Here is a 27,013-nt window from a genome sequence, read left to right on the forward strand (position 1 = left end):
CAGCCCCAGTTCAATAGAAAAAAGACAGATTTTTTTAAAAACTAGCTTGTTTTCAATGTTATACCTGTAGGCCTACCATTCTCAACCAAGGTTCCTCCAGGGGTGGCTAAGGGTTCCCTGAGCCATGGCCAACGTACCCTTCCATCTGATGGTGCTTGTGTTATTGCAGGTCCAACATCACTTGGCACAACCAGCAGTTTGACTGCAAGGATGTCATTCTGGCCACACCTGTAATGGAGGAGTTCTTCCCACTTATCACCACCAGTGTAAGTAGCATTTTCCCAATGACCCCCAATCGACTAATCTTAATAGGTTCCCCGAATTTTAAAGGGCCCCTCTGGGGTAAAAAGGTCAATAAAAGTTGCTGTAGGCTATCTGCAGCCTGCGCCATGTCTGTCCAAAAAACTACAAGGTGGGTGACTCTCATCCTGCTTGGATGGCAGGATGTGCCAATTGTTTTGGTTCATTCAAAACCTGTGCATGCGCAGTGTACATACAGCCCAAAGGATATTACACTTTGTTTAGTAGATGTATTCTAATGAAGCAGCAGTAACAGTTATCACCGTTGTAGGTTAGCCAACAGATGCTGTAATAAATACTCTCGAATTAAAATGTTCATAGTTTTATTTTTTTTTCCAGTTAAGACAATCTAATAAAAGTTCTTGACAAATACAGTACATCAGATTGTTAGCAATGTGCAGTAAACAAAAGTCCTCATATTTTAAAAGGGTCTGAAAGAAGTGTGTTTATAGCAACCACATTCTCACTCGTATGCACTGGAACCATGAAAAGAATCCGATTTCTTGCATAGCACAGCCAGTTCTTTCATTCCCTTTCATACATAAACAGCAGCAGTAACTTAGACACATAATTCCTGATATTATAAAAATAAAGTGCTCATCTTCTGACATACCTGGCGGAATGCACCGCTGGAGGAAAGGGACTAAATCACAGATAGATTGTGAACACCAGATTCTGTCTAGCTAGGTTAGTCACCGGCGATGCCAGCATGATGTAACCTGTATCCAGAGTGACCCATCAGAGACATTACAGGAAATGTGACTTATCTGGTTATAAACTATACAAAGGGTATATCCGCAGGGAAGGCTCATGTGCTTCCTTGGGTCAGATACTTATATGATGGGGTTCTGTGCCATCTAAGTCACTTAATGATCCATCTTCACTTCTCTGTAACCTGTATGTGATAAGGCTGGAGCTCTTCGGGGGAAACATAATCAGGTGCGTTGCTCATAAGGTCATGGCCTCTGAATGATTTTGGAAAGGCAATAACATCACGTATGCTTGGTGCTCCAACGATAATGGCAATAAGGCGATCCAGTCCTGAAAACAGAACATTTACCACTTTAAAGACTTATCCATGTGTCACCTGGGTATATATATTATATACATAGTGTGCTAAAGTAGAACCGACAGAAGTTCTACTCTTTTCCCTCCTCTATTCAAAATGAAAAATACATTCTGACTCGAGTAACACTTTAGGTGTACATTCAACCAAGTACATTGGGGTTTACTTACTACAGCTAGAGAGTGCAAAATTAGTCACAATTCTGCAAAGAAACCAATCAGCTTCCACGTTTTATTGACAAAGCTTAATTGAACAAGCGGAGGTTAGGAGCTGATTGATTTCTATGCAGAAATTGACTAATTTTACACTCTCTAGCTGTAGTACGTAAACCCCATTGTGACTAAATAGTTTTATACTTTAAGGCCGGGTTCACATATGTGCGGCCGTGGTTCACAGCAGGGGGTCCCTTGTGTTCCTGTTCACTGGTTCCGATGCGAATCGGGCCCCACCATGCACAGGACCCTTTTAGAATGCGGACCGAGGCCGCCTTGGAACTGTGAGAACCAGCTCTATTGCGAGGCAGTGACACTTGCATGTTAGGCGGGGAACTCCACATCCAATTTGCACATATGTGAACCCAGCCTAACTTTTATTTTAATGGAACCCGTAATGATTATTACCAAATAGAATGTTTGTTTGGATTTATAGTATCAATAGGAAAACTCACATTGGGTGCTACTCTGTGCATAACAAAAAAAAAAAAAAGATTATAGATGGAGTTCAACTTTGAAAATCATTTGCTTTTCTGTGGTTGTGCCTCTTGACTTTGTTCTCTTAAATGGCCACCCTCTGTTCACTTTTCCTGTGCCTAGTTTTCTATGCAAAACAAAAAGCAGCAAATTGGCCGGACCCATCCTCCTTTATATTCTTAAAGTGGATCTTCACTGCATCGGAGCACCACAAAACACTATTTAATTCATTTTAAACATTCAAAGCAAACTCCCCCATCCAGGTCTTCATGCTTTATTTTGTTGGGAAATCACTTTGAAAAACACCCCCTCGCATTTCTGGCCATGACCATCTTAAGTAAGTGCAAATGATTCATGTAGCAATTACTTCCTGGAGTCCATCTGCCCTAAGCTCAAGCATGCATGCAGGAGAGTGTGCTTGGCTAAGAAAACCCCTCCTGAAGACTAGGATGTATGACATTTGCCTAGGTAAGAAACCAGGAAGTAACTGAAGAAACTTAAATATAACATAGTTTCATACCTATTTTACTAATGCTAGCAGCCTGAGGATTAAAAATGAGCAATGTTGATTGGGAGACTGAAGTTCCACTTTAAAGGGTCATTCATCCCAAAATTTCAGCTTTGATAAAGTATTTGGCAGGCTAAATCACCCGCTGGCTCCATATATCAAAGGCTGTAAAATCCCTGCACTTCATTACCCAATTCCAACATCCTAGCAAAGCCAATACAAGTGGAACCCGCTTTTCTGCTGGAATTTTTCCACTTAGTGAATGATTCAACACATCATCGTCCGTCCATCCATCTGCCTATTATGCTTTGAATGGACAGGTCCTTTGGGGAGAGATCTGGTTTGGAAATTCTTAGTGATTCTGATGAACTCCTGATGTTGAGCCAGCATGTTGTCAGGAAAAAGAAAGAAGCAGGATACTATACGAAAACCCCCTAACGGGGCTTTAAAGCAGCCAAAAAAAAAAAAAAAAAAATTCAATATTCGTAGTTGAAAAAGTTTTAATTTTTATTAATACAAAAAGTATCTAAATAGCATATTATAAAAATCACTGAGGATAGGTGCTGACTAATCGAGTCATGACATGATCTGAATATGGCATACCAATATAATGGACAAAGCATACAATTGAACCAAGCACTAGGCACAATGCATAGGATAACGGCCAAAATTATCTTTGAAATAAATTCTTAAAAACAGTAGCAACACATATTGCTAGTGATACCATAGATGTATGTGGGGTAACTGAAGTTGTAACGTTAATCCTGACGCGTTTCGACCCTTCCCGGGTCCTCTTCAGAGGATAGTTGCCCCCTATGAAAAAGGTCAACATGTGTAAGACATAGCATCAAAATCAATGGTACCAGACTTGTGTACCTGCACCATCATATTACAGTTGTCTTAATCGCATAGTTACCTATTATAGAATTTTATGACGTTTTCACATGTAGTTAAGGAATTGTGAGTTGTAATGTTTTTGGATGATGCAGTTTCTCTTTAGCTCCCCTGTCTCCCCCACGTCAGAGCGGCTCCCAGGAAAGCGGGCGGTGGGCCGAAAGTGTCTTGCAAGGGATCACAACTAATAGCCCCCGTATGTGATTAGTTATTAGTTGTGATCCCTTGCAAGACAGGGGGAGCTAAAGAGAAACTGCATCATCCAAAAACATTACAACTCACAATTCCTTAACTACATGTGAAAACGTCATAAAATTCTATAATAGGTAACTATGCGATTAAGACAACTGTAATATGATGGTGCAGGTACACAAGTCTGGTACCATTGATTTTGATGCTATGTCTTACACATGTTGACCTTTTTCATAGGGGGCAACTATCCTCTGAAGAGGACCCGGGAAGGGTCGAAACGCGTCAGGATTAACGTTACAACTTCAGTTACCCCACATACATCTATGGTATCACTAGCAATATGTGTTGCTACTGTTTTTAAGAATTTATTTCAAAGATAATTTTGGCCGTTATCCTATGCATTGTGCCTAGTGCTTGGTTCAATTGTATGCTTTGTCCATTATATTGGTATGCCATATTCAGATCATGTCATGACTCGATTAGTCAGCACCTATCCTCAGTGATTTTTATAATATGCTATTTAGATACTTTTTGTATTAATAAAAATTAAAACTTTTTCAACTACGAATATTGAATTTTTTTTTTTTTGGCTGCTTTAAAGCCCCGTTAGGGGGTTTTCGTATAGTTTCTTGCAATTTTGGGGTGTGCGGCCTACCGGTCTACACTCATTTAGTGCCCTTGTTATTTGTCTTGAAAGAAGCAGGATGCTGGAGTTATTAAAATCTCAGTAGTATCATTTATACCAAAGCACACTTACATTTAAAACAACTGTATCCAGCGGGAGTGTATGGAAGACATCATCAGGAAGCATGGAAGAATAACTCTTGCAAAAAGATCTGAACCAATTAATGGGGTGGGCAACTACATGACAAATGAGGTTTAATGTAGAAGATGTAAAATAATGCATTTGGGTGGCAAAAATATGAATGCAATCAATACACTGGGGGGAGAACCTCCAGTGGGAATCTAGGATGGAAAAGGACCTGCGGGTCCTAGTAGATGATAGCAGCAGCTTGGCATTGCATGCCATCGCTGAGCCTAACAAAGCAAACAGAATATTGGCATGCATTAAAAAGGGGATCAACTCCAGAGATAAAACGATAATTCTCCCGCTCTACAAGACTCTGGTCCGGCCGCACCTAGAGTATGCTGTCCAGTTCTGGGCACCAGTCCTCAGGAAGGATGTACTGGAAATGGAACAAGTACAAAGAAGGGCAACAAAGCTAATAAATGGTCTGGAGGATATTAGTTATGAGGAAAGGTTGCGAGCACTGAACTTATTCTCACTGGAGAAGAGACGCTTGAGAGGGGATATGATTTCAATATACAAATACCACACTGGTAACATTACAATAGGGATAAAACATTTTTGTAGAAGGGAGTTTAACAAGACTAGTGGCCACTCATTAAAATTAGAAGAAAAGAGGTTTAACTTTAAACTATGTAGAGGGTTCTTTACTGTAAGAGCGGCAAGGATGTGGAATTCCCTTCCACAGGCGGTGGTCTCAGCGGGGAGCATCAATAGTTTAAAAAAACTATTAGATAAGCACCTGAACGACCACAACATACAGGGATACACAATGTAATACTGACATATAATCACACACACATAGGTTGGACTTGTGTCTTTTTTCAACCTCACCTACTATGTAACTCATCCAAATAGGATCATGCAGCAGCAGGATAGAAACAGTGCCAGTAATAGACAAATGGCGAGCAGACCTGCAGCGCCTTCAGCTGCAAACAGAGGTGGCAGCCCCGAAACATATAACGGCCCCGCCCAAACCTGACATCTTCCTACTCTGTTGACAGCCACTGCCTTTTGCGGTTACAGATTCTGCTGCTCTGCTTGCCATTTGTCCATTACTGGCATGGTTTCTGTCCTGCTGCATGATCGGCCCTATTCATGCTGCCGGATGGTGTCTTTCATACACTCCAGCTGGATACAGTTGTTCTAAATGTAAGTGTGCTTAATTTTAGTAAATGGTACTACTGAGATTTTACTAACTCCAGCGCCCTGCTTCCTCCTTTTTCTGCACGACTGGGTCCTTCCCAGATTGGTTGCAGGAGTTGTGTGAATCCTATTAGCACCCACAATCTCACCCCCAGAGACTGTTCTATATACAGACTATACTGTAAGGAGCGCTGTATTTTTGAAACACATCGTGCATATACCTTTTTAATTGTTTGTCAGTAAGCTATAACATTAACTTAACAATAGTAATTATAAAGTGAAAATAATGTAGGATGCCTGGAATCAAAGCACGCAAAACATGAAACACCTACCCAATGCAATTCCACCATGAGGTGGTGCTCCTGACTCCAGAGCCTCTAGGAGATGAGAGAGAAGACCAACATCCTCCTACAGAAACACACAGACATTATAGCGGACATAGACTCATGCAACCTTATCCTTCAAGCAATGTGAGAAAATCATGAGTGATGTAGCACCGATAGTAAACATTTAATAAATGTTCTATTGCCTAGATACACTTTTCCTTCCATATCATAGAGCTGCAAGGCAGCTGCCATATTGGTGGACGCAGAAGCCATCACCAAGCAACTGTTTCTGTTCCAAAAAACCCTGATGACACAATCAATATAATCCAGTAATCAAAAGCAGGAGTGGGTAGAATAAACGTCCTGATGCAAAACTGCTGCTAAGGCAGCACAACCAGCCCTCTAGAATCAGGTCAACAGAGGGGCCCAGGAGGTGAGACCAGAGGATGGCGTTTTTCTCCATTTTCAGGGGTGCAGGGATATATAATTTTGCACCTCCTCTTGTGCTGCACATGCATAATTATAGTTATAGCTGCCACCCGCTGTTAGTGCCTTCCCTGGTGGACAAATTCTTTTGTACATTCACTCTGATCCCTCAGTAAGTGCCATGGCTGGGGAGACTGAGAGGGCACAGCAGGACTAATCGGCCCCTCTAATTCCTCCTGTATTGAATTGTAACTGTACTGTCTACCCTAACATTGTAAAGCGCTGCATAAACTGTTGGCGCTATATAAAGCCCCACTGCACACAGTGACACAGACTAAACTGGATAGAAGGTACAGTCTCCAGACTCCCCACTGTGTGCTCATCATCATGACGATCGCAGCACAGCAGGTGCTCTATGGCTCTGTCACAGTGTCACATGGCTGTTGGGTGCTTAACAGTGGCCCTGCTTGGATGATGCAAAGGTCAGGCCTCTCGGAGGTTAGAAGAATGGAGTGTGTTTGGGCCCTGAAAGGATCTGCATCTACAAGCTTGTGTTTGCTTCAGAATTTGCAAAAGCAGGTTGAAGTAGATCAAACAAACGCATCAATCAACTCTAAAAACTGGATTACACATCTGTACAAATGCAATGTTAATGGTGTATTAAAGGAAAAAAGCTTCAGTCCCATAATGGGCAAATCATGGCTGCTTACCTTTAAAACATCCTGGAGGACCCAGCGCTGCAGTTCTGCACTGTGAATGCGGATTGAACCACCTCCTATTTCATTACCATTTAAGACTAGGTCATAGTGCTGGCCGCGTACCTAGAGGAGTTAATCAAACAGAAATAGTTGTAAAGTATTTTATGGATAGGCTTATAAAATTAGGGTGCCAACACACACCTCAGACACGAAGCCCAAACAAGTACAGGTGGCACTAACTGGGAATAATTTTTCAAAAACTGATCTTCTATGGCACATTTTTGATTCAATTAAATCCTCATTTTAGAATGCTTATGCAGAACCAAAGACTATGTGGTGTAAGGCCATTTTTATACAACCCTTTCAATTTACATCCAAGTTGGGTAATCCCTGGCACTATAACTGTTGGTAAATGTAAGATTGTACTGCATGTGACCAGCTTTAGAGTCTCAGTCTAACCAAAGGCAAGAAATGAATGTGAAAATGGAGGGATCAGGTGGATCCAAGGAGCCAGTTGGCCCCCATCAGGAACAGTTGACTGGGCAGGTGAGAAAACATACTGATTAATATTTTCCCCTTGCTGATGAGTTGACATCAGCTCCTACTCTACCTCCCCCCCCCCCCCCCCCGTCCTGGTGCAGTACCCGAGGTTACTTTGACTTGAGTCCGGCCACATCTTGACTGAGAGTCCAACCTATCTCTGATATATATAGGCTTCAAAATGACACATACATTGACCAACCTGACCTCTTTTAATTATAGCTACCCACTGCGCACACCACAATGATAACTATACGTCATTCCTAAATGTAGAATGAGGCACTACAAGTTTAAATGTGGCAAGTGCCAACGGGGCCTTTATGTCAGACTGGTAGTGGTACCTTGGCCGGCTCTGTGTACAGAAGGTCCATGTCCTCCGAGTGTGGAGCTGTGAAGGGATGATGAGCCGATTCAAGGTCTTCTATATGGTCTTCTTTAGGGAGAAAAAGTGGAAAGTCTACAACCCATAAGAAATGGAAACTTTTGGGGTCACGAAGAGACACCCCACATTCCTCTAGCCGAGAGGCTACATCCAGACGCAGCTTTCCTAAAGCGGTGCACTACAGGAGGAAACAGACAATTTTACCCTAGAAAAGGTTGGCAGTATACCAATCAAATACTAATACAAATCAGGTGAAATGGGTAGATACTCACCACTGTGTCATGCTGCCCTGCAGCCACTAGAAGGAGATCTTCAGCTACTGCCCCAGTGACACGAGCAAGATCCTGCTTGTGCTCTTCACCCAGGTATTTGACAAGAAGAGTCTTCCAGGAGCCATCTGATCGCACAGCAATTGTCATCACTTCCTGCATTTTAAGTTATAGATACCATTACAAGCGAGCTTCAGCTAATTACAACAAAGTTTCATGCAGGGAAGACTCCAACTGTCAGCTGATACAAATCCTACAAAGATAAAATGCTGTACAATCTTTGTGTGAAATTTTATACACAAATGGACTTCCAGGAAATTGAGATAGACAGACAGACCCTTTAGTAGGTTAAAGCAAATAAAAAGGAAAAAAACTTTCTTTTTAAATTTTGGATAGAGTAAGGAAGGGTTATTTATAACCCCGGTCTGATTTCTTTTTCGTCATCTGTGCCCCATTTCAGAGATTTCCCTTCACTTCCTGTCCCATAGCCAAACAGGAAGTAAGAGGAAATCCCAGCAAATGAGCCACTTGCCGACTGACCCATAGTAAAAATATACGTGCCTATTACCTGACCCATCGGTAAAGCCCGGGAGCAGAAAGTCAAATGAGGGCAAGATGGCTGCCACTTGTCTCTATGCCCTTGGAGGACCGGCGCGACATCTGAGGACACTCCCGGTTCTTGGGTCAAATCAAATAATTTTTTTTTCTTTTACTTTTAAAGGTAAATGAGAGATCTGAGGTCTTTTTGACCCCAGATCTTCCAATAAAGAGGACCTGTCATGCTTATATCTATTACAAGGGATGTTTACATTCCTTGTAATAAGAATAAAAGTGATAAACAAGAAAAAATAAAATAAAGGGAGAGTGTCAAAATAAAACGCAAAATAAATAAGAGAAAAAAAAATGTAAAGCACCCCATCCCTCCACGCACGCAGAAGCAAACGCATACGTAAATGGTGTTCAAACCACACATGTGAAGTATCGCAGCGATCATTAGAGGGAGAGCAATAATTCCAGTGCAAGCCCTCCTCTGTAACTCTTAACAGGTAACCTGTAAAAATGTTTAAAGCATAGCTTATAGAGATTTTTAAGTACTCTGGTTTGTCGTCATTCCACGAGCGTGTGCCATTTTAAAATGTGACATGTCAGGTATCTATTTACTCAGCGTAACATCATCTTTCACATTATACAAAAAAAATTGGGGTAACTATTGTTTTTTTTTTTTTTTTTTTTTTTAATTCATTAAAGTGTATTTTTTCCCCAAAAAATTGTATTTGAAAGACCGCTGCGCAAATACTGTGTGACATAAAATATTGCAACAATTGCCATTTTATTCTCTGCTAAAAATATTATAATAATACCACCAAGATGTTACTTTGTCATAATACTTGTTTATATGTTATTTATATATTTGTGTGGGTTCTAAGTAATTTTCTAGCAAAAAATACAAATTTTAACTTTTAAATTAAAAGTTACAAAAAAGGCCTGGTCTTCCAGTGGTTAAGGGAATTGCTTGCAGACCCCCAGGTCACCAAAACTAGTGCCCCCATTGGAAGATTTCCCCTCTATTACTTTTTTGGGGACAGCCCAAAATTTGGGATTTTCTTTTACTTTCACTTTCACTTTCAATGATAATTGTAAACAGGACAAATAGAGAGGATGCATCTCCCCAACGGGGCACAGACAGCAATAAAAAGTGACAGGGGTTCTAATCCCTCTCCACTTCATCCAAAAAAAAAAAATTGCCTTTAGTTGTACTTTAAGCGCTCAGCACCTGCTTATTCCAAAGGCCTTTTTGTCAGTACTCAAACAAGTGACACAGAATGCATCTAGGGCTACTAATCTCTCCCTAACCACATGTAATTGCTCTGATGTGTGGTTACCTGCAAACATCTGTGGCGCCCGTTATTGATTTGTACAGGTGACTGATTGCGGCTAATCGCATACACCTGTTAATACCCATGGCAGAGAAAAGCTGTTTTTAGCCGGTGTATACACCAAATCACCAGCCCTAAAGAAAACTTTCCTTGCTATAAAAAGATGTTTAAGGAGGAGCTCATCCCCAGGGGTCATTGGAATGACCTCTTAAAAGCGGAGCTCCAGCCCCCCCCACCACAAAATATAAAAAAAAGTCAGCAGATACATATACTGTAGCTGCTGACTTTTAATATTTGGACACTTACCTGTCCAGGGATTCCACGTTGTCAGCACCCCAGCTGATTTTTCAAACGGCTCTCGGGTGCTGCAGCCACCATTCCTTGTAAGGGAAACCAGCAGTGAAGCCTTGCAGCTTCACAGCAATTCCCTACTGCGCATGCAGAAAGCGCACTGCGCTTTGTAAATGGTCCTGCAGCGGAGGGGAGACGAACTTCCAGGGGACGAGTACCTGTCAAAAACAGGTACCTGCTCCCCGCGACAGGTGCCAAACGTGGCAGCGGAGGGGGGGGGGGGGGTAGGGAGCAAACAAACGGAGCTTCCCTTTTTGGGTGGAGCTCCGCTTTAAGATCCTTAGTATCTATTTTAATTAATGTTTCATTATAGAGACTTAGAAGAGCAAGGTACACTCCTAGATAACTTTTTTTCCAATATCTTTGCAATATGCGGAGTAATTACCAAGCTAGATGACTGGGCGTCGCATGAGTAGCTTGGGACTCTATAACAGAAAACCATAATTTATCTGTGAGCACACCCTGTGAAGTACAGCCCAGCCGTGGACCCCTCTTACCTGTCCAAACTGCTCTTTGATCATCTCCACCATGGAATCCAGAAATTTACCCTTAATATGTTTCTGGAAAGAACAAGAAAACGATATGTGAAAGCAACACTTTTATTCACCATTAAAAAAAACAGCCTTAGAACAGATACCTCCCCCTATGGTCTCTACTGACAGGGCTAGCTTGAGCTCTAAAAACAAAGCTATTTGTTTTAGTCCCTGAAAACCAAGAGAGGCACTAAAGGTGCAAATAAGTGCATCTCCTAAACAAACCAAAGTAATCTGTTGCGGATGGAGTTATTGGGAGGTATAAGCTGTCTGCCGATCACTACCACTAACAGCCCCCTACTGTGGAGAAGAGAGTGTTTTGACTCTTGGGAGACATTAACAGGAAGGACTTTATTCACAATAGAATGTTGACCTGAAATTGCATTAAAGAAGATAATTTTTTTCTTCTACAATTCTGTTTCTGCTATGGAACAAAGCACATGTAGTACTTCCTCCCATGCTGCAAAGTGCTTTTCATGTCTAATGATGAGGTCTGAACTGCCCCTCCTCCCCTTGCTATGGCTGATCAGACAACAGCTAGGAAGTAGACAGATATTCATAATGGCAGCTTTCCATGGCTCTGAGCATTTTCCTCAGACAGGCAACAGCAAGAGGAATGCAGAGACTGACACCCATCACCCCCTCTGCATTCCTCTTGCTGTTGCCTGTCTGTGGAAAATGCTCAGAGCCAAGACAAGCGGCCATTATGAAGCAGCCATCTCCTTCCTAGCTGTTGTCGGATTGGTCGTGGTGGGAGAGGGGACAGGTTGGACCTCATAACTAGATTTGGAAAGCACTTAGCAATATGAGACAAGGTACTACATGAACTTTGTCCCATGAACAGTGAAAAATAATGAATCATGCCTGAATTTCAGGCAATCTGCCCCCTCGCCATTCCCACCTTCTGCATGGACAATGATATAAGACTGATTAGCTCATCTCGCTGCCACTCCACTTTCTCCTCCTATCAGTTTGCATCTTGTCAGCACATGAACCAATTGGCTCTTTGTAATTCTTCCTCACACACCTCTGCTCTGAATTCAGGAGCAGTGCAGCATAACTGCCACATACAGGAAGCTACATTAGGCTCAACAGGCATTTGAGGGACTTAGAGAAACTTTTTTTTTTTTTTTTTTTTTTTTTTTTTAACAATGAGAGGCAAAAGTTCTACCTTAAAACAAAAAAGCATTTATAAAGTTTGGCTTTACATAAAGCAGGGCAGTAAAATGCATAACAAAAGCAAAACATAAAGAGGAAAAAAAAAAGGAGGGGCAAGAACAATCAAAACTAGGCAAAAAAAAAAAAAAAAAAGAAAACCTTAGATAAAATTGGAGTTTGTGAAACATGGATTTTTCACCATTGCAGTGTATGACTTGGTGGAGGGCTAGAGCACTATAATAAATAATGTAATTCCAATGTATTATTCATACATCTCTTTCAATCATCTTCCACAGGCACAGTGTATCCTTATACTCACTGCTCCCTCAGGTATTCTGATGGCTTTCACACATCCATGGGGTTTTCCAAGTGCTTCCTGCACAAATCCCAGCTGTGCGGCCCTCATCTGTGCCGTTATATCAGTGATCTAGGGGTGAATCAAAGATAGTCAGTAGATTACATTAAAAGGGAACTCCACACTCTGTCTCACAAAGTCCTCTTCTCACACCTACAAAGACATTTTGGAAAATTCAGGTCATTAAAAAAAAAATGTCTTACAAGCATGTTGTGTCAACCACTTACTGCCTTTATCAAGAACGTTTTAAACCAACATAAAAAGAGAACTAGTCTATCACAGGAGCTCACAAGGTGACCAGTACCAGACGTCAGAGTCAGACACTCAGCAAATTGATGGCAATTCTAGAAAAGGATAAATTCACCTAGATTAAATCCCATATCCAAGGACTATGGAATATTTTTAATTCCACTAGGTCTACCCAAAATCTTTGAACTCGTTCAAATTTTGAAAACAAACTGCTATCAAGAACTTAATGATAAATGGGGCACCTTCATGTCAAAGCGGGTGTCGGGCTTGTCCACACCGTAGCTGCTCATGGCCTCTGCATACGTCATAATGGGGAATGACTCGGGAAGGGGTCCCTTTTCTTCAGGCCAGGAATATCGCAATAATCCCTCCACCAGCCGTCGTATCCCCAACTGGTCTACGAAGGACATTTCTATGTCAACCTATACACAGAACACATTCTAAGGGTTAGGAATGAGAGAAGAACAGTTGCTGAACAAAAAGAAATAATTAAACGTAGATAGTGGCAGTAAAACTTTACTTACTTATAATATTCTTCCTTACAGAAAAAAAAAAATTACAGGTATGAAATATTTCCCTTTGTAGTATCTTCCAACTTAAAACTTCTGCAGAACTGCCCATGTGTCTTCTGCTAAAACAATTCAGGGAAGTAGTTCCCAACCTTTTTTCCACCCATGTACCCCTTGCCAAATCATTTACATAAATTATACCCCTCCCCCCTCCCCAAATCCATCAGTACTGTTCCAACAACACCATAAACATGTCCACAACCTGGTCACAAGCTGTATACTTTTGAGAACTACAAGAGGACCAGGACACTTCTGTGGCCCTGATACATGTGTTGCTTATAACACATGGAGTCCGGTAGTCACATTCCCTGTAATCTCATACTCCGTTTCCGCACCTCAGTCATCACCCCTCCCTAAACACCAGTAAGTGACTGGCAGGCTGTGCGTTCCACGCAAGTTACCAGCTATGGTGACCAAGTCACAGGATAGCTATTGCCTTTTTGATGCAATTTTTGTACCCCTAAAACATACAGAATGCTGGGAACCATCGACTTATAGGACTGCTTTTCAGGTAGTGCTTCCACTCTGCTTGAATGCCTTCCTCTTGGCAGAGACTATATGAATGGCATCAGAGGAATTCAGAATTAGAAGACACAGCCAAAAGTTAAAGTGGTTGTAAACCTCAAAACATGAAATATGAACAAAGCATATCCCTCTATAGTGTGTACTTGTCTCAATTAAAAGCACTAAGTGTAATTTCTGTCTTCTGCTTAGTTCCTCTGCTATCAGCATCAATCACTTCTTACGAGTTTTCCTGACATCAAAAGAAAAAGAGTGACAAGGGAGGGACCTCCAGTTGATTGACAGCCTCTGCTCTGTTCCTGTAAGCGGTGTGAAGGTGGGCGTGTCCCTTCCCTCCAATCAGCTGTCAGAGCTCGCCTCACTGAGCTCTGCAGAGTGTAACTTTAGCTCTCCGCCCCCTTTTTTCGTAACTCTCACACAAGTTTATGAATTCTGAACTTTGAACAGATATAGAGAAGAGAAAGCTGCAGATAAACAGGGACAGCTTATGTAGGAGGATTTGTTTTATCCCTTGTTTAGCACCTGAGGACAGTACCTTCACTGGGTATAGGTAAGGGTTTACAACAGGGATCTCAAACTGGCGGCCCTCCAGCTGTTGCGGAACGACAAGTCCCATCATGCCTCTGCCTATGGGAGTGATGCTTGTAACTCTCAGCCATGCAATGCCTCATGGGAGTTGTAGTTCTGCAACAGCTGGAGGGCCACCAGTTTGAGACCCCTGGTTTACAACCACTTTAAGGCAAGTTCTGTTGATGTAAAGCATCTTCTACTTTTGTTGACTATCCTGGAATGCACTGCAATTATGTAAACTTTGCCGTTAAAGTCCATGTAACTGTCCATGTGTTTTTGATGCAGGAAAAAAAATGCACTGGACTGCATGTGCTGTGAACCAGCCTGAATTGTCTTTAAGATGCTAAAAGTGGAAGACTTGCACAAGAATGATAGAAACATCAGATTACCACTACTTATGATGAGGCCATCTTATTAGATAAATGTAATATTGACCATAAGTAAATGTTCCCAGACATACACAATATTGGATACTGCAGGTTATTTTTTTTTGAGCTGCAGCAATACCTAAGGCTAATATATATTTCAGTCACTCACTCAGAGGTGAAGGCAATACAGCATTTTTGTATCTGGCCAGGATTCAAGGTGGATGGACTGCATACTGTGCAGCATATAGTTTGCATGCACTTGAAAGTAATTTTTAATGCGACCTTAACGTTTTTACTTGCTTGCTGTTCCATACTCAGAAAACTGAATTTAAATTATATTAAACATTTGATTTTTTGTTATTAAAATAATAAAAATGGCGCTTCTGGCCCTCACAGAAAGCCGCTTTCTATTGGGGCACTCATGCGTGCTCGCTCCCAAGTCACCCTGTCTGCATCTATTGACACAGACAAAGCAGCTCGGCCCTGCCCTCCCTCACAGAGTTTGATTGACAGCAGCGGGAGCCAATGGCTATCAATAAGCTCAGTGAGGAGGGAAAGAGCCAGGAGAGCCGCTGCTCTCATGCACATTGCTGGATCAAGAGTGGGCTCAGGTAATTATAAGGTTGGGGGGGGAAATCCTTCTTGCTCAGAAGGTTTTTTACCTTAATGCATAGAATGCATTAAGGTATAAAAAACCTTCAGCTTTTACAACTACTTTAATTCACAGATCTGAAAAAATTTCCCTCTAGGAGGGAAAACTAAATTAGAAACCAGAAGAGGCTGCCCCAGCTTCCCCGCTTGAGGACTACTGAACTAGAATGGGAATGAGTGATGTCCTGCTAGTAGGGCCAGCAAGGTAAGGAAAAGAAGAAGGTGAGTTGTGCATTAGTGATTCTAACCGGTGAATGAATTGCTAGTGTAACATGTCAGAAAGAAAACGGCCATCTGAAGTGCTGAGCAGATTACCTGTGTAAATTCAGGCTGTCGGTCCGGTCTGGATCCTTCATCTCTATAACAACGGGCAATCTGGAAGTATCTGCAATGAGACAAAACACCGTTTCCAAAATGTGGATCTATTACCCCCATCCGTCTCTCCATTACCCCCAGCAGTTTATTATCATGGCTAAAGTAAACAGGTCATGGCTGAAATACAGGGGACACGGTTGCCGATACCATTTTGAAAATGCTAGACATCTCTCTGTTTTAATACCCCCCTCTATTTTCAATACTTTCGGAGTACACGTCCCAGAGCTAGCACACAGTTCAGGTGCTCCGACTATACCAGCTGTATGCTTGTTCCTGGTCATAGACTCAACATGTGGGAGGTAGATATAAAGCCAGGTATGTACCATTTTCAATGGCTGTCTACATATTTCTCTCATGACAGGTTTAAATTACATATTTATTGAAAAACAGGTCTGAAATTTATGATTAAGATGATGTTATTTATTTGGGGAACTGCATTTAATTTGACCTTAACCACAAAGATGGAAAATAAATGATCCCATTACAGGGGGTAACAGCATCTAAATTTTGGGCAATCTAATTCAAACACAGAGTACACTTGCCATCTTTACCAGAAAGAATTTTGAATTTCTGGTAGCCTAATGAAATCAAGGCTGACCATACAATGAAATGGTCATTTTTTAGGGCTTGAGTACCAAAGCATTTTTTTTGCAGGTCAGAGATGCTTTCATTCTTATAAAAGCAAATGGGAAAGCGAAAGCAGCCAAGGAGGAGGTCAGAAATACCTCTGAGAGAATTAAAGTGATTCCAAAGGCTTCTGTGTGCAGCAGCCCCCCCTAATACTTACCTGGGACCATCACGATCCAACAATGTGAATGACAACCTCGGCTCTCCAGGGGCAGGCCCTCCTCATTAGCTGAGACAGCAGCAGAAGCCATTGAGAAGAGAGAGGGGAGCAGGGCCGAGCTGCGGCTCTGTAACTGAAGGGACACGCAGAGCAAAGGCTCGTGAGTGAGCCTGCTTAAGTGCCCCCACAACAAGCTGTTTGCTATGGGGGCACTTGGCAAAAGGGAGGGGCCAGTAATGCCGGTGGGGGGACCCGAGAAGAGGAAGATCTGGGCTGCTCTTTGCAAAACCACTGCACAGAGCAGGCAAATATAACATGTTTGTTATTTTATAAAAAAAAAAAAAAAAAAAAAAAAAAAAAAAAAAACTTTCATTTCTCATTACTTTAAGAAGCATCTTAAAATGGATCTAAAATGTATGCTAAATGTATGCTGAATTGACAGAAATGCAAGCTTCATATGGGGACACAGGAGATCGACACTCCAGAAGGGTGTATCTGCAGAGACTTCGGAGGACAATTCCTCTTCACTGGAGTGAGGTCTTTCATTTTTGTGACAGTCACTAAGTATTTCAGCCTATTCTTGCTATTTTACTGATCCTTGCAAAACTTTAAATACAGTATCTGGTTCAAGGAACCTAGCCACAGCTGATCTCCTTCAGAAAATGCTAACTGCCTGACAGTCTGTCCATTTTCATTCACTGATGCAAAACAAAATATGCAGCACCAGCTTATTGCTGACAATAGTTGATGTTTGTGATCAGATTCTTTTAGGACAGAGTAGACATCTGAGGTCTAATAGACCAGCTCTCTCCCTGTCGCTCTCTCCCTGTCACAAATGAATGCGCAGCACTTTCTAAGCGCCTCAAAGATGCTGCTTGCAGGACTTTTTTGCATCAGAGTCATTGTCCATCCCATATCTAGTACCACCAAGTACCCGGCTTTTTTGCATCAGAGTCCCACATCACATGATCCTTACATCAGAGTCCCATCAGCAGCCCCTTACATCAGAGTCCAATCAGCAGCCCCTTTCATCAGCGTCCCATCACATGCTCCTTACTCTCCCTGTCACTGCCAGTGTAAAAAATAAATAAGCCCTTTGCTGTCATAACCAGCTGTCACTCTCAGTACTACTGGGCTGATGTAATGACACAGCTCTGGGCTACTGGGCTGATGTAATGACACAGCTCTGGATTTGAGTCCAGAACTCCTGATCTGCTTACTTGTTCCAACGTCAGGGATTTGAGTCCAGAGCTGCTGATCTGCACACTCTTTCTGGGTCAGATTTTGAAAACACTAATTGTACCAGTATGACAGTCAGGTAAGTAGGAGGTGGCCACATTTCTGGATCTGATAAGTATATCTCACACCCTAAGAACTTGGGAGCTATGCCATGCTATATATATATATATATATATATATATATATATATATATATATATATATATATATATATATATATATATATATATATATATATATATATATATATATATATATATCCTACACCCTGGATTACAAATGGTCCCTAGGGGATCAGGACTATCAGTTTGCTTTCTGCAGCCATATGCCACAATGCAAGGGAGGCCATACAGGAGTGGATATGCCACTGAGTGTTTTTAGTGGCTCTACATTTTCTGTACACAACCATCCTGTCTGAAATACCTCCTCTAGACCATTGGAAAAGTTTTCCCTCTCTTGGGTTGTCCAAACACCATCAGGCCATTAATCCTCATCACTATTGGATCCAACAATGCAGCAGACTGACATTGGGGATATACACTTTTTATCCAATGAGCACTGACAGTATATGTATCTTGGCCTCCATAGGTGCACAAACTATTCATTCTTAAAGCGGAACTTCGGTCATTTTTTCATCTTTGCATCTATTAAATCTTCCATCCTTTGGATAGTAAAACATTTTTTTTTCTGCCAGTAAATATCTTATACAGCCCACTTCCTGTTTCTTGTCTGATAAAAAGCCTAGGCTTATGACATCATGCACAGCTCTCTTGGGAGAGAGTTTGCCAGGAAGGGAGGGGAAATGAGTCATAAGAGGGCCAATGAGAGCTGGAGATGTGCCTCTGTGTAAATCCAGGAAGTAAACCGGCAGCAGCTTCAGCTGCCCACAGTTAAAATGGATGCAGTCAGACTCAGTGGAGGAAGATTTCTGCAGCATATTTGGAAAGTACAGAATCACAGTATATATAAAATATTATGCAAAGTGATTGGAGGGAAGCTTCAGAATGGCAAAGATGTTTTTATTACAAAATTATGTGAGCAGACTGCGGTTCCTCTTTAAAAGGTTTTGTGGACTGGATGGTATAATCCTCAATACTAGATTTATTTTTGCACAATTGCCACATGCCGCTGTCATCTTGGTCTTATTCATGGGTGTGAAAGAGGTGGACTTGGCTTGTTTTTATTAGTGTTTGTTTCTGTCGGTCAGTCATTGTTTTAAACATACATTTGTGGTTTATCTAATAATATAATTGTTTGCTATTTTGATACATACAGTGGGCTACTTTTATGTTTTTGGGCTGGTTGAGCCGAGGTTTTTTAATCTCAGTTCTAATTATGTATTTAGCGATGGCTCCCACTCCATTCATTTTCCCCCTCACTTGAGTTTGACAAATCTCAATAATTCAATTAGGTTTGTTTTCCTTTGTACTTTTTTTGATCAATACAATTTTGTGTTAGGCATTACCATGAGGGCTCTTTTAGTTTGCAGTATTTCAGTCAGGTAAGTAGCATTTTCAAAAGGAAAAGTGAACAATTAAAATTTGAGTAAAAATTCACTTTGAAGACCAGGCCTTTTAGGGCTTGCTCACACTTGCTAAATTACTGACGCTCAACAAACGCTCCTATAGCGTTTGTCGTTAGTATGGACTTTAGACAGGCGTCAATGAGCTTTAGAATGGGGAGTTTTACAAGCGTTAAAACGCTTCCTAAACGCCCTATGCGCAGTTTTGTATCATTTGATGAGCGTTAACACTGCTCCACAATAGAAAGTGACAGATTTTAACAATCCGCAACTGCCCCTCAGCCGCGCCGAAAACGCCTGCGGAGCGTTTGCGGAGAGTTAGCATAGACTTGAATGGGAGGCGTTTAAAAGCTTCAACACCTCCTGACTCGACATGAAGCTTCAAGTTTGAAGCGAAGCAACATCTTTACGCTTCATGTTTTTGTCCCCCGGCGCCTCTCACGGCTCCTCCCCACATCTGGTAACCCCCTCGGAGAAGCGCTTCCCCGAGGGGGTTCCCTTGCGGGTGCGCTCCAGAGTCCAGCATTCGGCGTCCATAGAGGCCGAATGCAGGAAACGCCCCCGCCCCCAGGCGCTCGTGTCATTGGATTTGATTGACAGCAGCGGGAGCCAATGGCTGCGCTGCTATCAATCTATCCAATCAAGAGCCGGGTACCCCGGGCAGAGAGATAGTGCATCCCGCCGGGTCAAGTTTGAGGGTTCAAGTAAGTAAAACGGGTGGGGCTGTTTACTAACAGGTTTTTTTTTCACCTGAATGGATAGGGTGCATTAAGGTGAAAAAACACGAACTTTTACAACCCCTTTAAGCTAGTGTGAACTAAGCCTTACTGACACTTTTTGTTTAAAAAACAGTATTTTTTTCTAGAAAAGTACTTATAAACCCCCAAATAATTTTTTTATATAATAAAATGATGGGTTTTGCAATTTTTTTATGTCATACGGTATTTGCACAGCGGTTTTTAAAATTAATTTCAATGCACCTAACATGTCATTCTTTAAAATTGCGCACATTCGGTGCATGACAAAAAACTAGGTCACCATAGGCGATGCTTTAAAAGCCTTTATCGGTTACTAGTAGACAGTTACAGAGGAGGTCTGGTGCTAGAAGTATTGCTCTCGCTCTGACATTCACAGCAATACCTCACATGTGTGGTGCGATCGCAGTTTACGTATATGCGAGCACAAAGGGACAGGCGCTTTGATTTTTTTTTTATTATTATTATTTATTTTTTACACTGGTAGTGACAGGGAGAGAGCTGGTCTATTAGACCTCAGATGTCTACTCTGTCCTAAAAGAATCTGATCACACCAAGACTGATGTGTTCAGATGCTGTACAGACCTAAAAATGCCGCTGTTTACATCTGGGAAACCAGAAGTGACATAGATTCCGGGTTCCTACACCACAGAGATCATCGGAGACCTTCTGGTCCTCCGTAGTAAGCTCTGTAGTAAGCCAGCGGGATGGGAGATCCCAGAGAGGCACTGGCCGGCAGTGGGAACGACCCCTCCCACCACCTGTAAAAGCAATCCACCAGCCAATTAGGAGGATGGCTTTTACATAGAAACTGCCCATTGGCTTTAAAAAACAATACCGGGATGATGCCTGTAGCATCATCCCTGTACAACCCCTAAAAGAATAAGTTCACCTTTTGTAACATGTTACAAATCCATCGCCCCCCTGGCTCCTCGCTGTAACAGGGAGTGGGGGTTGTTCTCCCCCCGCTCTCTGTCACAATCTACAAAGAGTTCCGTGAATGGAAAATTACAAGATCCAGCAGCCTTTGCAGCTATCGGCTTGTAGTTCTCAATGAACTACCATGGTGCTGTTGAGCGCTGTGGTAGTTCATTGATGCTTCCTGCTAGTAACTGCTTGGTCATATGATGTACAGGCAGACAGCTTACACACAGAGCCTGCAATGATCTGCTGATCGCGGGTGCAATGCTTTCAAGGCTTCCAATAAAAAAAAAGTCATGAAATGCACATTGTTTTACCAGCAAAAAAAGATGTGCATTTATTATTTTTTTAAAGGTGAACCTATCCTTTAAAGTCAAATGACGTGCATGTATGTGTTTTGGCGGCAAGTGGTTAAAGAACATTAACAATTATATGCCGTTATAAATCAAGAGTTTCCATAAGGAAAAGAGAGAGCTGAACTGAAAATGCTACCCTTGTATCCCAGACTCACCTGTCCAGACCACCAACCATAAGAAGCTGTTTGAACTGCTGGGGGCTCTGGGGCAATGAATAAAACTTGCCACGCTCCTGGGTTGGCACCACAAATTCTTTGGCACCCTGACAATAAAAAAAAAAAACAAATTTGGGTCTCGTATATGAAACCAATGATGAGTAAAACAGAAACCATTCCTTATAGGACCAGATAGGCAATTCAGAGATTCTGTGTGGAGAGGAACGATCAGGCTGTGTATACTTTACAGAGCCAGACAGAGATCTCCAGGACATTATTATAGGAAGACTGATAGTATGGGCAGATATACTTCACCTGCACATATTTAGAGATTCAGCTTCCATAGCGTACAGATTCCACTGTGATGGCAGAAGCGGGATTCGAACCCTGGTCTCCAGCACATCTTTCATTCTATTCACTTGTCTTACCCGAGGAGCCACCACCCAGTCCCTCCACATAACAGACAGATTGTCTACATACCCCTGGGGTTCTTTTAAATAAAGTTGGTGTTTCAACGTCCACAAACCCTAAAAGGAAGACAAACTCCTTGAACTCATCATACTTAAGAAATCTATACATTGTGCATATAAATGCAAAAAAGAAGACAGCAGTAATGCAGACATTATAAGGAAGAGTTTAAACAGTACGAGGCGTGACAATTTAATTCCCGGAATAGACTAAAAATAAAATATATATATATATAAAATTTACCTATACACTAGCGGCTGTTGTCACCTTTAAAGTAATCCCCTTATGCAACGCACTCTTCTAGATGATCGTGCCACATTTCTGGAACTCATTTTCTGGAATGCTGCGCAGTATGGTTGTCATAGTTTTCCACTGCATGCTTTGGGGTTTTGTCTCCAGATCATACAACCGATTGCTTCCACACACCCCGGTAATGATCTGCATTGCAATACATTCAGTGGCACACAGGGGAGACATGCAGGGGGGTCTTTTAGACCCTGGATGTCTCATTAAAGAGAACCTGTCACCAAAATATCATCATATAGGAGACTTTTTGTCGCCCTATGTGATAAAAAAAATAATTATTTACAAATAAAAAAAAATAACAGGTTATACCCAAGCACAATTTTTTTTTGAGGGCCCCCCCCCCCCCATCTTCGCACGTACGAATGTAAACGCACACGCCGGCGATGTCTACGCACGAAAATGCCGATTGCTATACACATGTTACATATCACCACGTACATCGGAGTGAGAGCAATATTTCTAGCAACAGACCTTTTCTGTAAACACTAAACCGATGACCAATAGGGGGCTTTTAGTGTTGCCTATGGAAAATATAGGGTACTGAAGTTTTCTGCCATTTTACAGGTGCACACAAATTTAACGTTTGACATGTCTGGTATCCATTTACTCGGTGCAACCTCATATTTTACATTTTACTAAAAATTGGGTAATTTATTGTGTTTGTGTGCCTAAAATTAACTTAAGTGTATTTTAGTACTGTATTTTTTACTGAAATTCTGTGTTTCCTAGACCTTTTGTGGTAATATGGTGTGACAATTTGAACTACCACTATTTTATTCTCTTGGATTTTTCCTTTCAAAAAATATATAATATTTTGGGGGGTTTATGTATTTTTCATGCCTAAAATTATTTTTTAAGCATGTGTGCAAAAAAAAAAAAAAAAAAAAAACAACAACAACGGTTCTGGCAGCGAAAGAGTTAAAGAGGAAGTAAACCCTGATGAGTTTTACTTCCTCTTTATTCCCCTGCAAAGTAAAAGCATAATGGGCTAATATGCATTGCATGCTAGCTCATTATGTGACACTTGCGGACTCCGGCTCTGTGACTGGCCAGAACCATGTGACATCACTCCCGCGCATGCTCATGGGAGCCACCAGTTACGGCACACGCTGAGGAAGAAACGGCACGGAGGTCCGTTTCTTCAATGCGCATGTGCCGATGACATCATCGGCGCACTACAAGGTAAATATCTCCTAAATGGCGCACATTTAAGAGATATTTTCAGTACATATAGGTAAGCCTTATTATAGACTTACCTATGTGTAAAAATAGGTATGGGGGGGTTTTACGACCACTTTAAACCCCTATGTCATTCAGAAACACTTGATTTCTTCATGGAATGTTAACCATAAGCGTGCTGTAACAGAGCTAAAGTTTCACTCACACTTTTGCTAATTTTCATGAAAAAATAGGATTTTTTAAAACAGCTTACCTGTAAAATCCTTTTCTTTCGAAGGACATCACGGGACACAGAGCCACAGTAATTACTGATGGGTTATATAGGTATCACTGGTGATTGGACACTGGCACACCCTATCAGGAAGTTCAACCCCCTATATAATCCCTCCCCCTTGCAGGGATACCTCAGTTTTGTAGCCAAGCAATATAGTGTATTAGAAGAGGGGCGGGACCTCTGTGTCCCGTGATGTCCTTCGAAAGAAAAGGATTTTACAGGTAAGCTGTTTTAAAAAATCCTATTTTCTTTCTCGAACATCACGGGACACAGAGCCACAGTAATTACTGATGGGATGTCCCAAAGCAATGCTACCTGAGGGGGGGGAACCACGACCAAGTAGGGTGCAATCAGACCTGAGGACCCTGTACCGCTGCCTGCAGCACACTACGCCCAAAGGCGATATCCTCATGCCTTCTCACATCCACCTGATAGAATCTGGTGAATGTATGAACTGAAGACCAGGTTGCGGCCTTGCAGATTTGAGCCATAGAGGCCCAGTGATGCACCGCCCAAGAAGCACCAATAGCCCTTGTGGAATGTGCCCTGATCTGAAACGGAGGAATCTTCTGTTTCAAACCGTAAGCTTGAATGATCAACTGTCGAATCCATTTAGAAATGGTAGCTTTTGACGCTGCCTGTCCTCTATTGGGACCCTCTGGCAGCACAAACAAAACATCCGTCTTGCGGATCTGAGTAGTTGCCCCTAGATAGGCCTTAACTGCTCTTACTACATCCAACGAATGTAGAGATCTCTCTTCCGGAGAACAGGGATCTGGAAAAAAGGAAGGTAGAACAATGTCTTGGTTTAAATGAAAATCAGAAACCACCTTCGGTAAAAAACTAGGATGAGGGCGTAGTACCACTCTATCCTTGTGTATAATCAAATAAGGCTCCTTACAGGAAAGAGCTGCTAATTCTGATACTCTTCTAGCAGAAGAGATGGCCACCAGAAAAATTAATTTCCTTGTCAACAAGACCAAAGGAATCTGACTTATTGGTTCAAAAGGCTGTTTCTGTAACACAGCCAGGACCAAATTCAAGTCCCAGGGGTTTAGGGGCGCTTTAACCGGAGGATTAAGACGCATCACCCCCTGCATAAAGTTTCGGACCAAAGAATGCGAAGCAAGTGGCCGCTGAAATAATACTGATAAAGCAGAAACCTGGCCCTTGATGGTACTCAAGGCCAGCTTCATCTCTAATCCCATCTGTAGAAAATCAAGGATTCTACCTATGACATATTTCCTGGGATGCCAACCTCTGGATTCACACCAGGTTATATAAGCCTTCCAGACTCTATGATAAATCATCCTGGAAGCTGGCTTCCTTGCATTAATCAAGGTAGATATGACAGGACCTGAGAGCCCACGACTCTTCAGAACGTGGGTCTCAATAGCCAAACCGTCAAATTTAGCGTTTGTAAGGCAGGATGGAACACTGGACCTTGAGATAACAGGTCTGGGCGTACCGGTAGGGTCCACGGGGAACCCATCGTCATCCTTACTATTTCTGCATACCAAGTCCTTCTGGGCCAAGCGGGGGCCACCAGAAGTACCGACTTCCTTTCCTGCCTGATCCTGCGAAGGAGTCGTGGTAGTAGCAGAATAGGCGGGAATGCGTAAATCAGTGAGAACCGATGCCACGGAATCACCAACGCATCCGTCCCGCATGCAAGAGGATCTTTTGTCCTTGCCACAAATCTGTCTATCTTTTTGTTGAATCGGGATGCAAAGAGATCTACATCTGGAATCCCCCATCTTTGGCATATGGCCCAAAAGACGTCGGGATGCAGAGACCATTCCCCTGGAAGTAACTGCTGGCGACTTAGATAGTCCGCCTGCCAATTTTCTATTCCCGGTATGAAAACTGCCGATATGCATGGCACATGCATCTCTGCCCAGACTAAGATCTGGTTCACCTCTTTTTGAGCAGCTCGGCTCCGGGTGCCTCCCTGATGATTGACATAAGCCACTGCTGTGGCATTGTCGGACTGGATCCTGACCGGACAACCCTGTAGCCTGATAGTCCAGGCTTTTAGAGCTAGATGTATCGCCCGGATCTCCAGAATGTTGATGGGTAAGGTCCTCTCTGTCTTGGACCATACCCCTTGGACCGCAGCCTGTTCCAGAACTGCTCCCCAACCTGACAGACTGGCATCTGTTGTTACCACCGTCCAGGTAACCGGTAGAAAGGATTTCCCCTTCTGCAGGTTTTCGGGTATGAGCCACCAATTGAGGCTCTGACGCACCGCATGCGACAGGTGCATCGGAAAGTCTAATGCCTGAACCTTCTTGTTCCAGGTCGACAGAATACTGTGTTGCAGCATTCTTGAGTGAAACTGAGCATAGGGAACTGCTTCGAATGAAGACACCATCTTCCCTAGTAGCTTCATACAAAGGCGGACTGAGGGACCCTTCTTGGTCCTTACTGTCAGAATCAGCTCTCTCAAAGCAGTGATCTTTGCCTGGGGTAGAAATATCTTCTCCTGGCTTGTATCTATAATCAGATCTAAATACTCCAGTCTTCTTACTGGTTTTAGGAAAGACTTTTCTAAGTTGAGGATCCAACCCAGGTGTTCTAGATACCTGACCGTGGTCCTCAAGTTTCCCTTCAAAGAGCCTACCGACCGGTCTATCAAGAGCAGGTCATCTAGGTATGCTATGACAGCTATACCCTGAGCCCTTAATCTGGCCAGAGGAGGAGCCAAGATCTTTGTGAACACTCGAGGTGCAGTGGCTATCCCGAAAGGCAGAGCCACAAACTGGAAATGGCGCCCTCCTACCTCGAAGCGCAGAAACTTCTGATGAGCAGGAAAAATGGGCACATGCAGATATGCATCTCTGATGTCTATTGATGCCAGAAATTCTCCTCCCTGCAGGGTGGTAACTACTGTTCGAATTGATTCCATGCGGAAGGATTGAATCCTTAGGAATCGGTTCAGATCCCTTAAGTCCAGAATGGGCCTGACATCCCCATTTGGCTTTTGGACCGTAAAAAGGTTGGAATAGAAGCCCAATCCCTGGTCCTTTGCGGGAACTATCATAATGACCTCCTGCGACAAAAGTCGCTCTAACGCTAGAAGGAGCGACTGCTTCTTCTCTGGGTCTCTGGGAACATTTGATCTGAGGAACCGAGGAGAGGGGAATTCCTGAAACTCCAGCTTGTACCCTAAGGTTACCGTGGAGATTACCCATCTGTCCTGGAAGTCCTCCTGCCAGAGCTCTGAGAA

General features: G+C 42.4%; 1 protein-coding gene and 1 non-coding gene across 2 annotated transcripts in view; both read right to left on the minus strand.

The window, feature by feature from the left end:
• Nucleotides 1-606: 606 nt before the first annotated feature.
• Nucleotides 607-27,013, minus strand: part of DARS2 (aspartyl-tRNA synthetase 2, mitochondrial) — a 50,116-nt gene continuing 23,709 nt past the window's right edge. The window contains exons 8-18 of the mRNA XM_073593445.1: nucleotides 22,038-22,084; nucleotides 21,558-21,664; nucleotides 15,763-15,832; nucleotides 13,010-13,189; nucleotides 12,483-12,590; nucleotides 10,970-11,032; nucleotides 8,248-8,400; nucleotides 7,935-8,153; nucleotides 7,066-7,176; nucleotides 5,936-6,011; nucleotides 607-1,341 (exon numbers count right to left, since the gene is read on the minus strand). Of these exons, the coding sequence (XP_073449546.1) occupies nucleotides 1,181-1,341; nucleotides 5,936-6,011; nucleotides 7,066-7,176; nucleotides 7,935-8,153; nucleotides 8,248-8,400; nucleotides 10,970-11,032; nucleotides 12,483-12,590; nucleotides 13,010-13,189; nucleotides 15,763-15,832; nucleotides 21,558-21,664; nucleotides 22,038-22,084 (1,295 nt within the window). The 3' untranslated portion in view covers nucleotides 607-1,180. The remainder of the gene's footprint in view (nucleotides 1,342-5,935; nucleotides 6,012-7,065; nucleotides 7,177-7,934; nucleotides 8,154-8,247; nucleotides 8,401-10,969; nucleotides 11,033-12,482; nucleotides 12,591-13,009; nucleotides 13,190-15,762; nucleotides 15,833-21,557; nucleotides 21,665-22,037; nucleotides 22,085-27,013) is intronic.
• Nucleotides 21,767-21,902, minus strand: LOC141104079 (small Cajal body-specific RNA 3). Its single transcript, XR_012235462.1, has one exon.

This window comes from Aquarana catesbeiana, linkage group LG07 (genome assembly GCF_042186555.1).
Source record: "Aquarana catesbeiana isolate 2022-GZ linkage group LG07, ASM4218655v1, whole genome shotgun sequence".
Classification (NCBI taxonomy): Eukaryota; Metazoa; Chordata; class Amphibia; order Anura; family Ranidae; genus Aquarana; species Aquarana catesbeiana.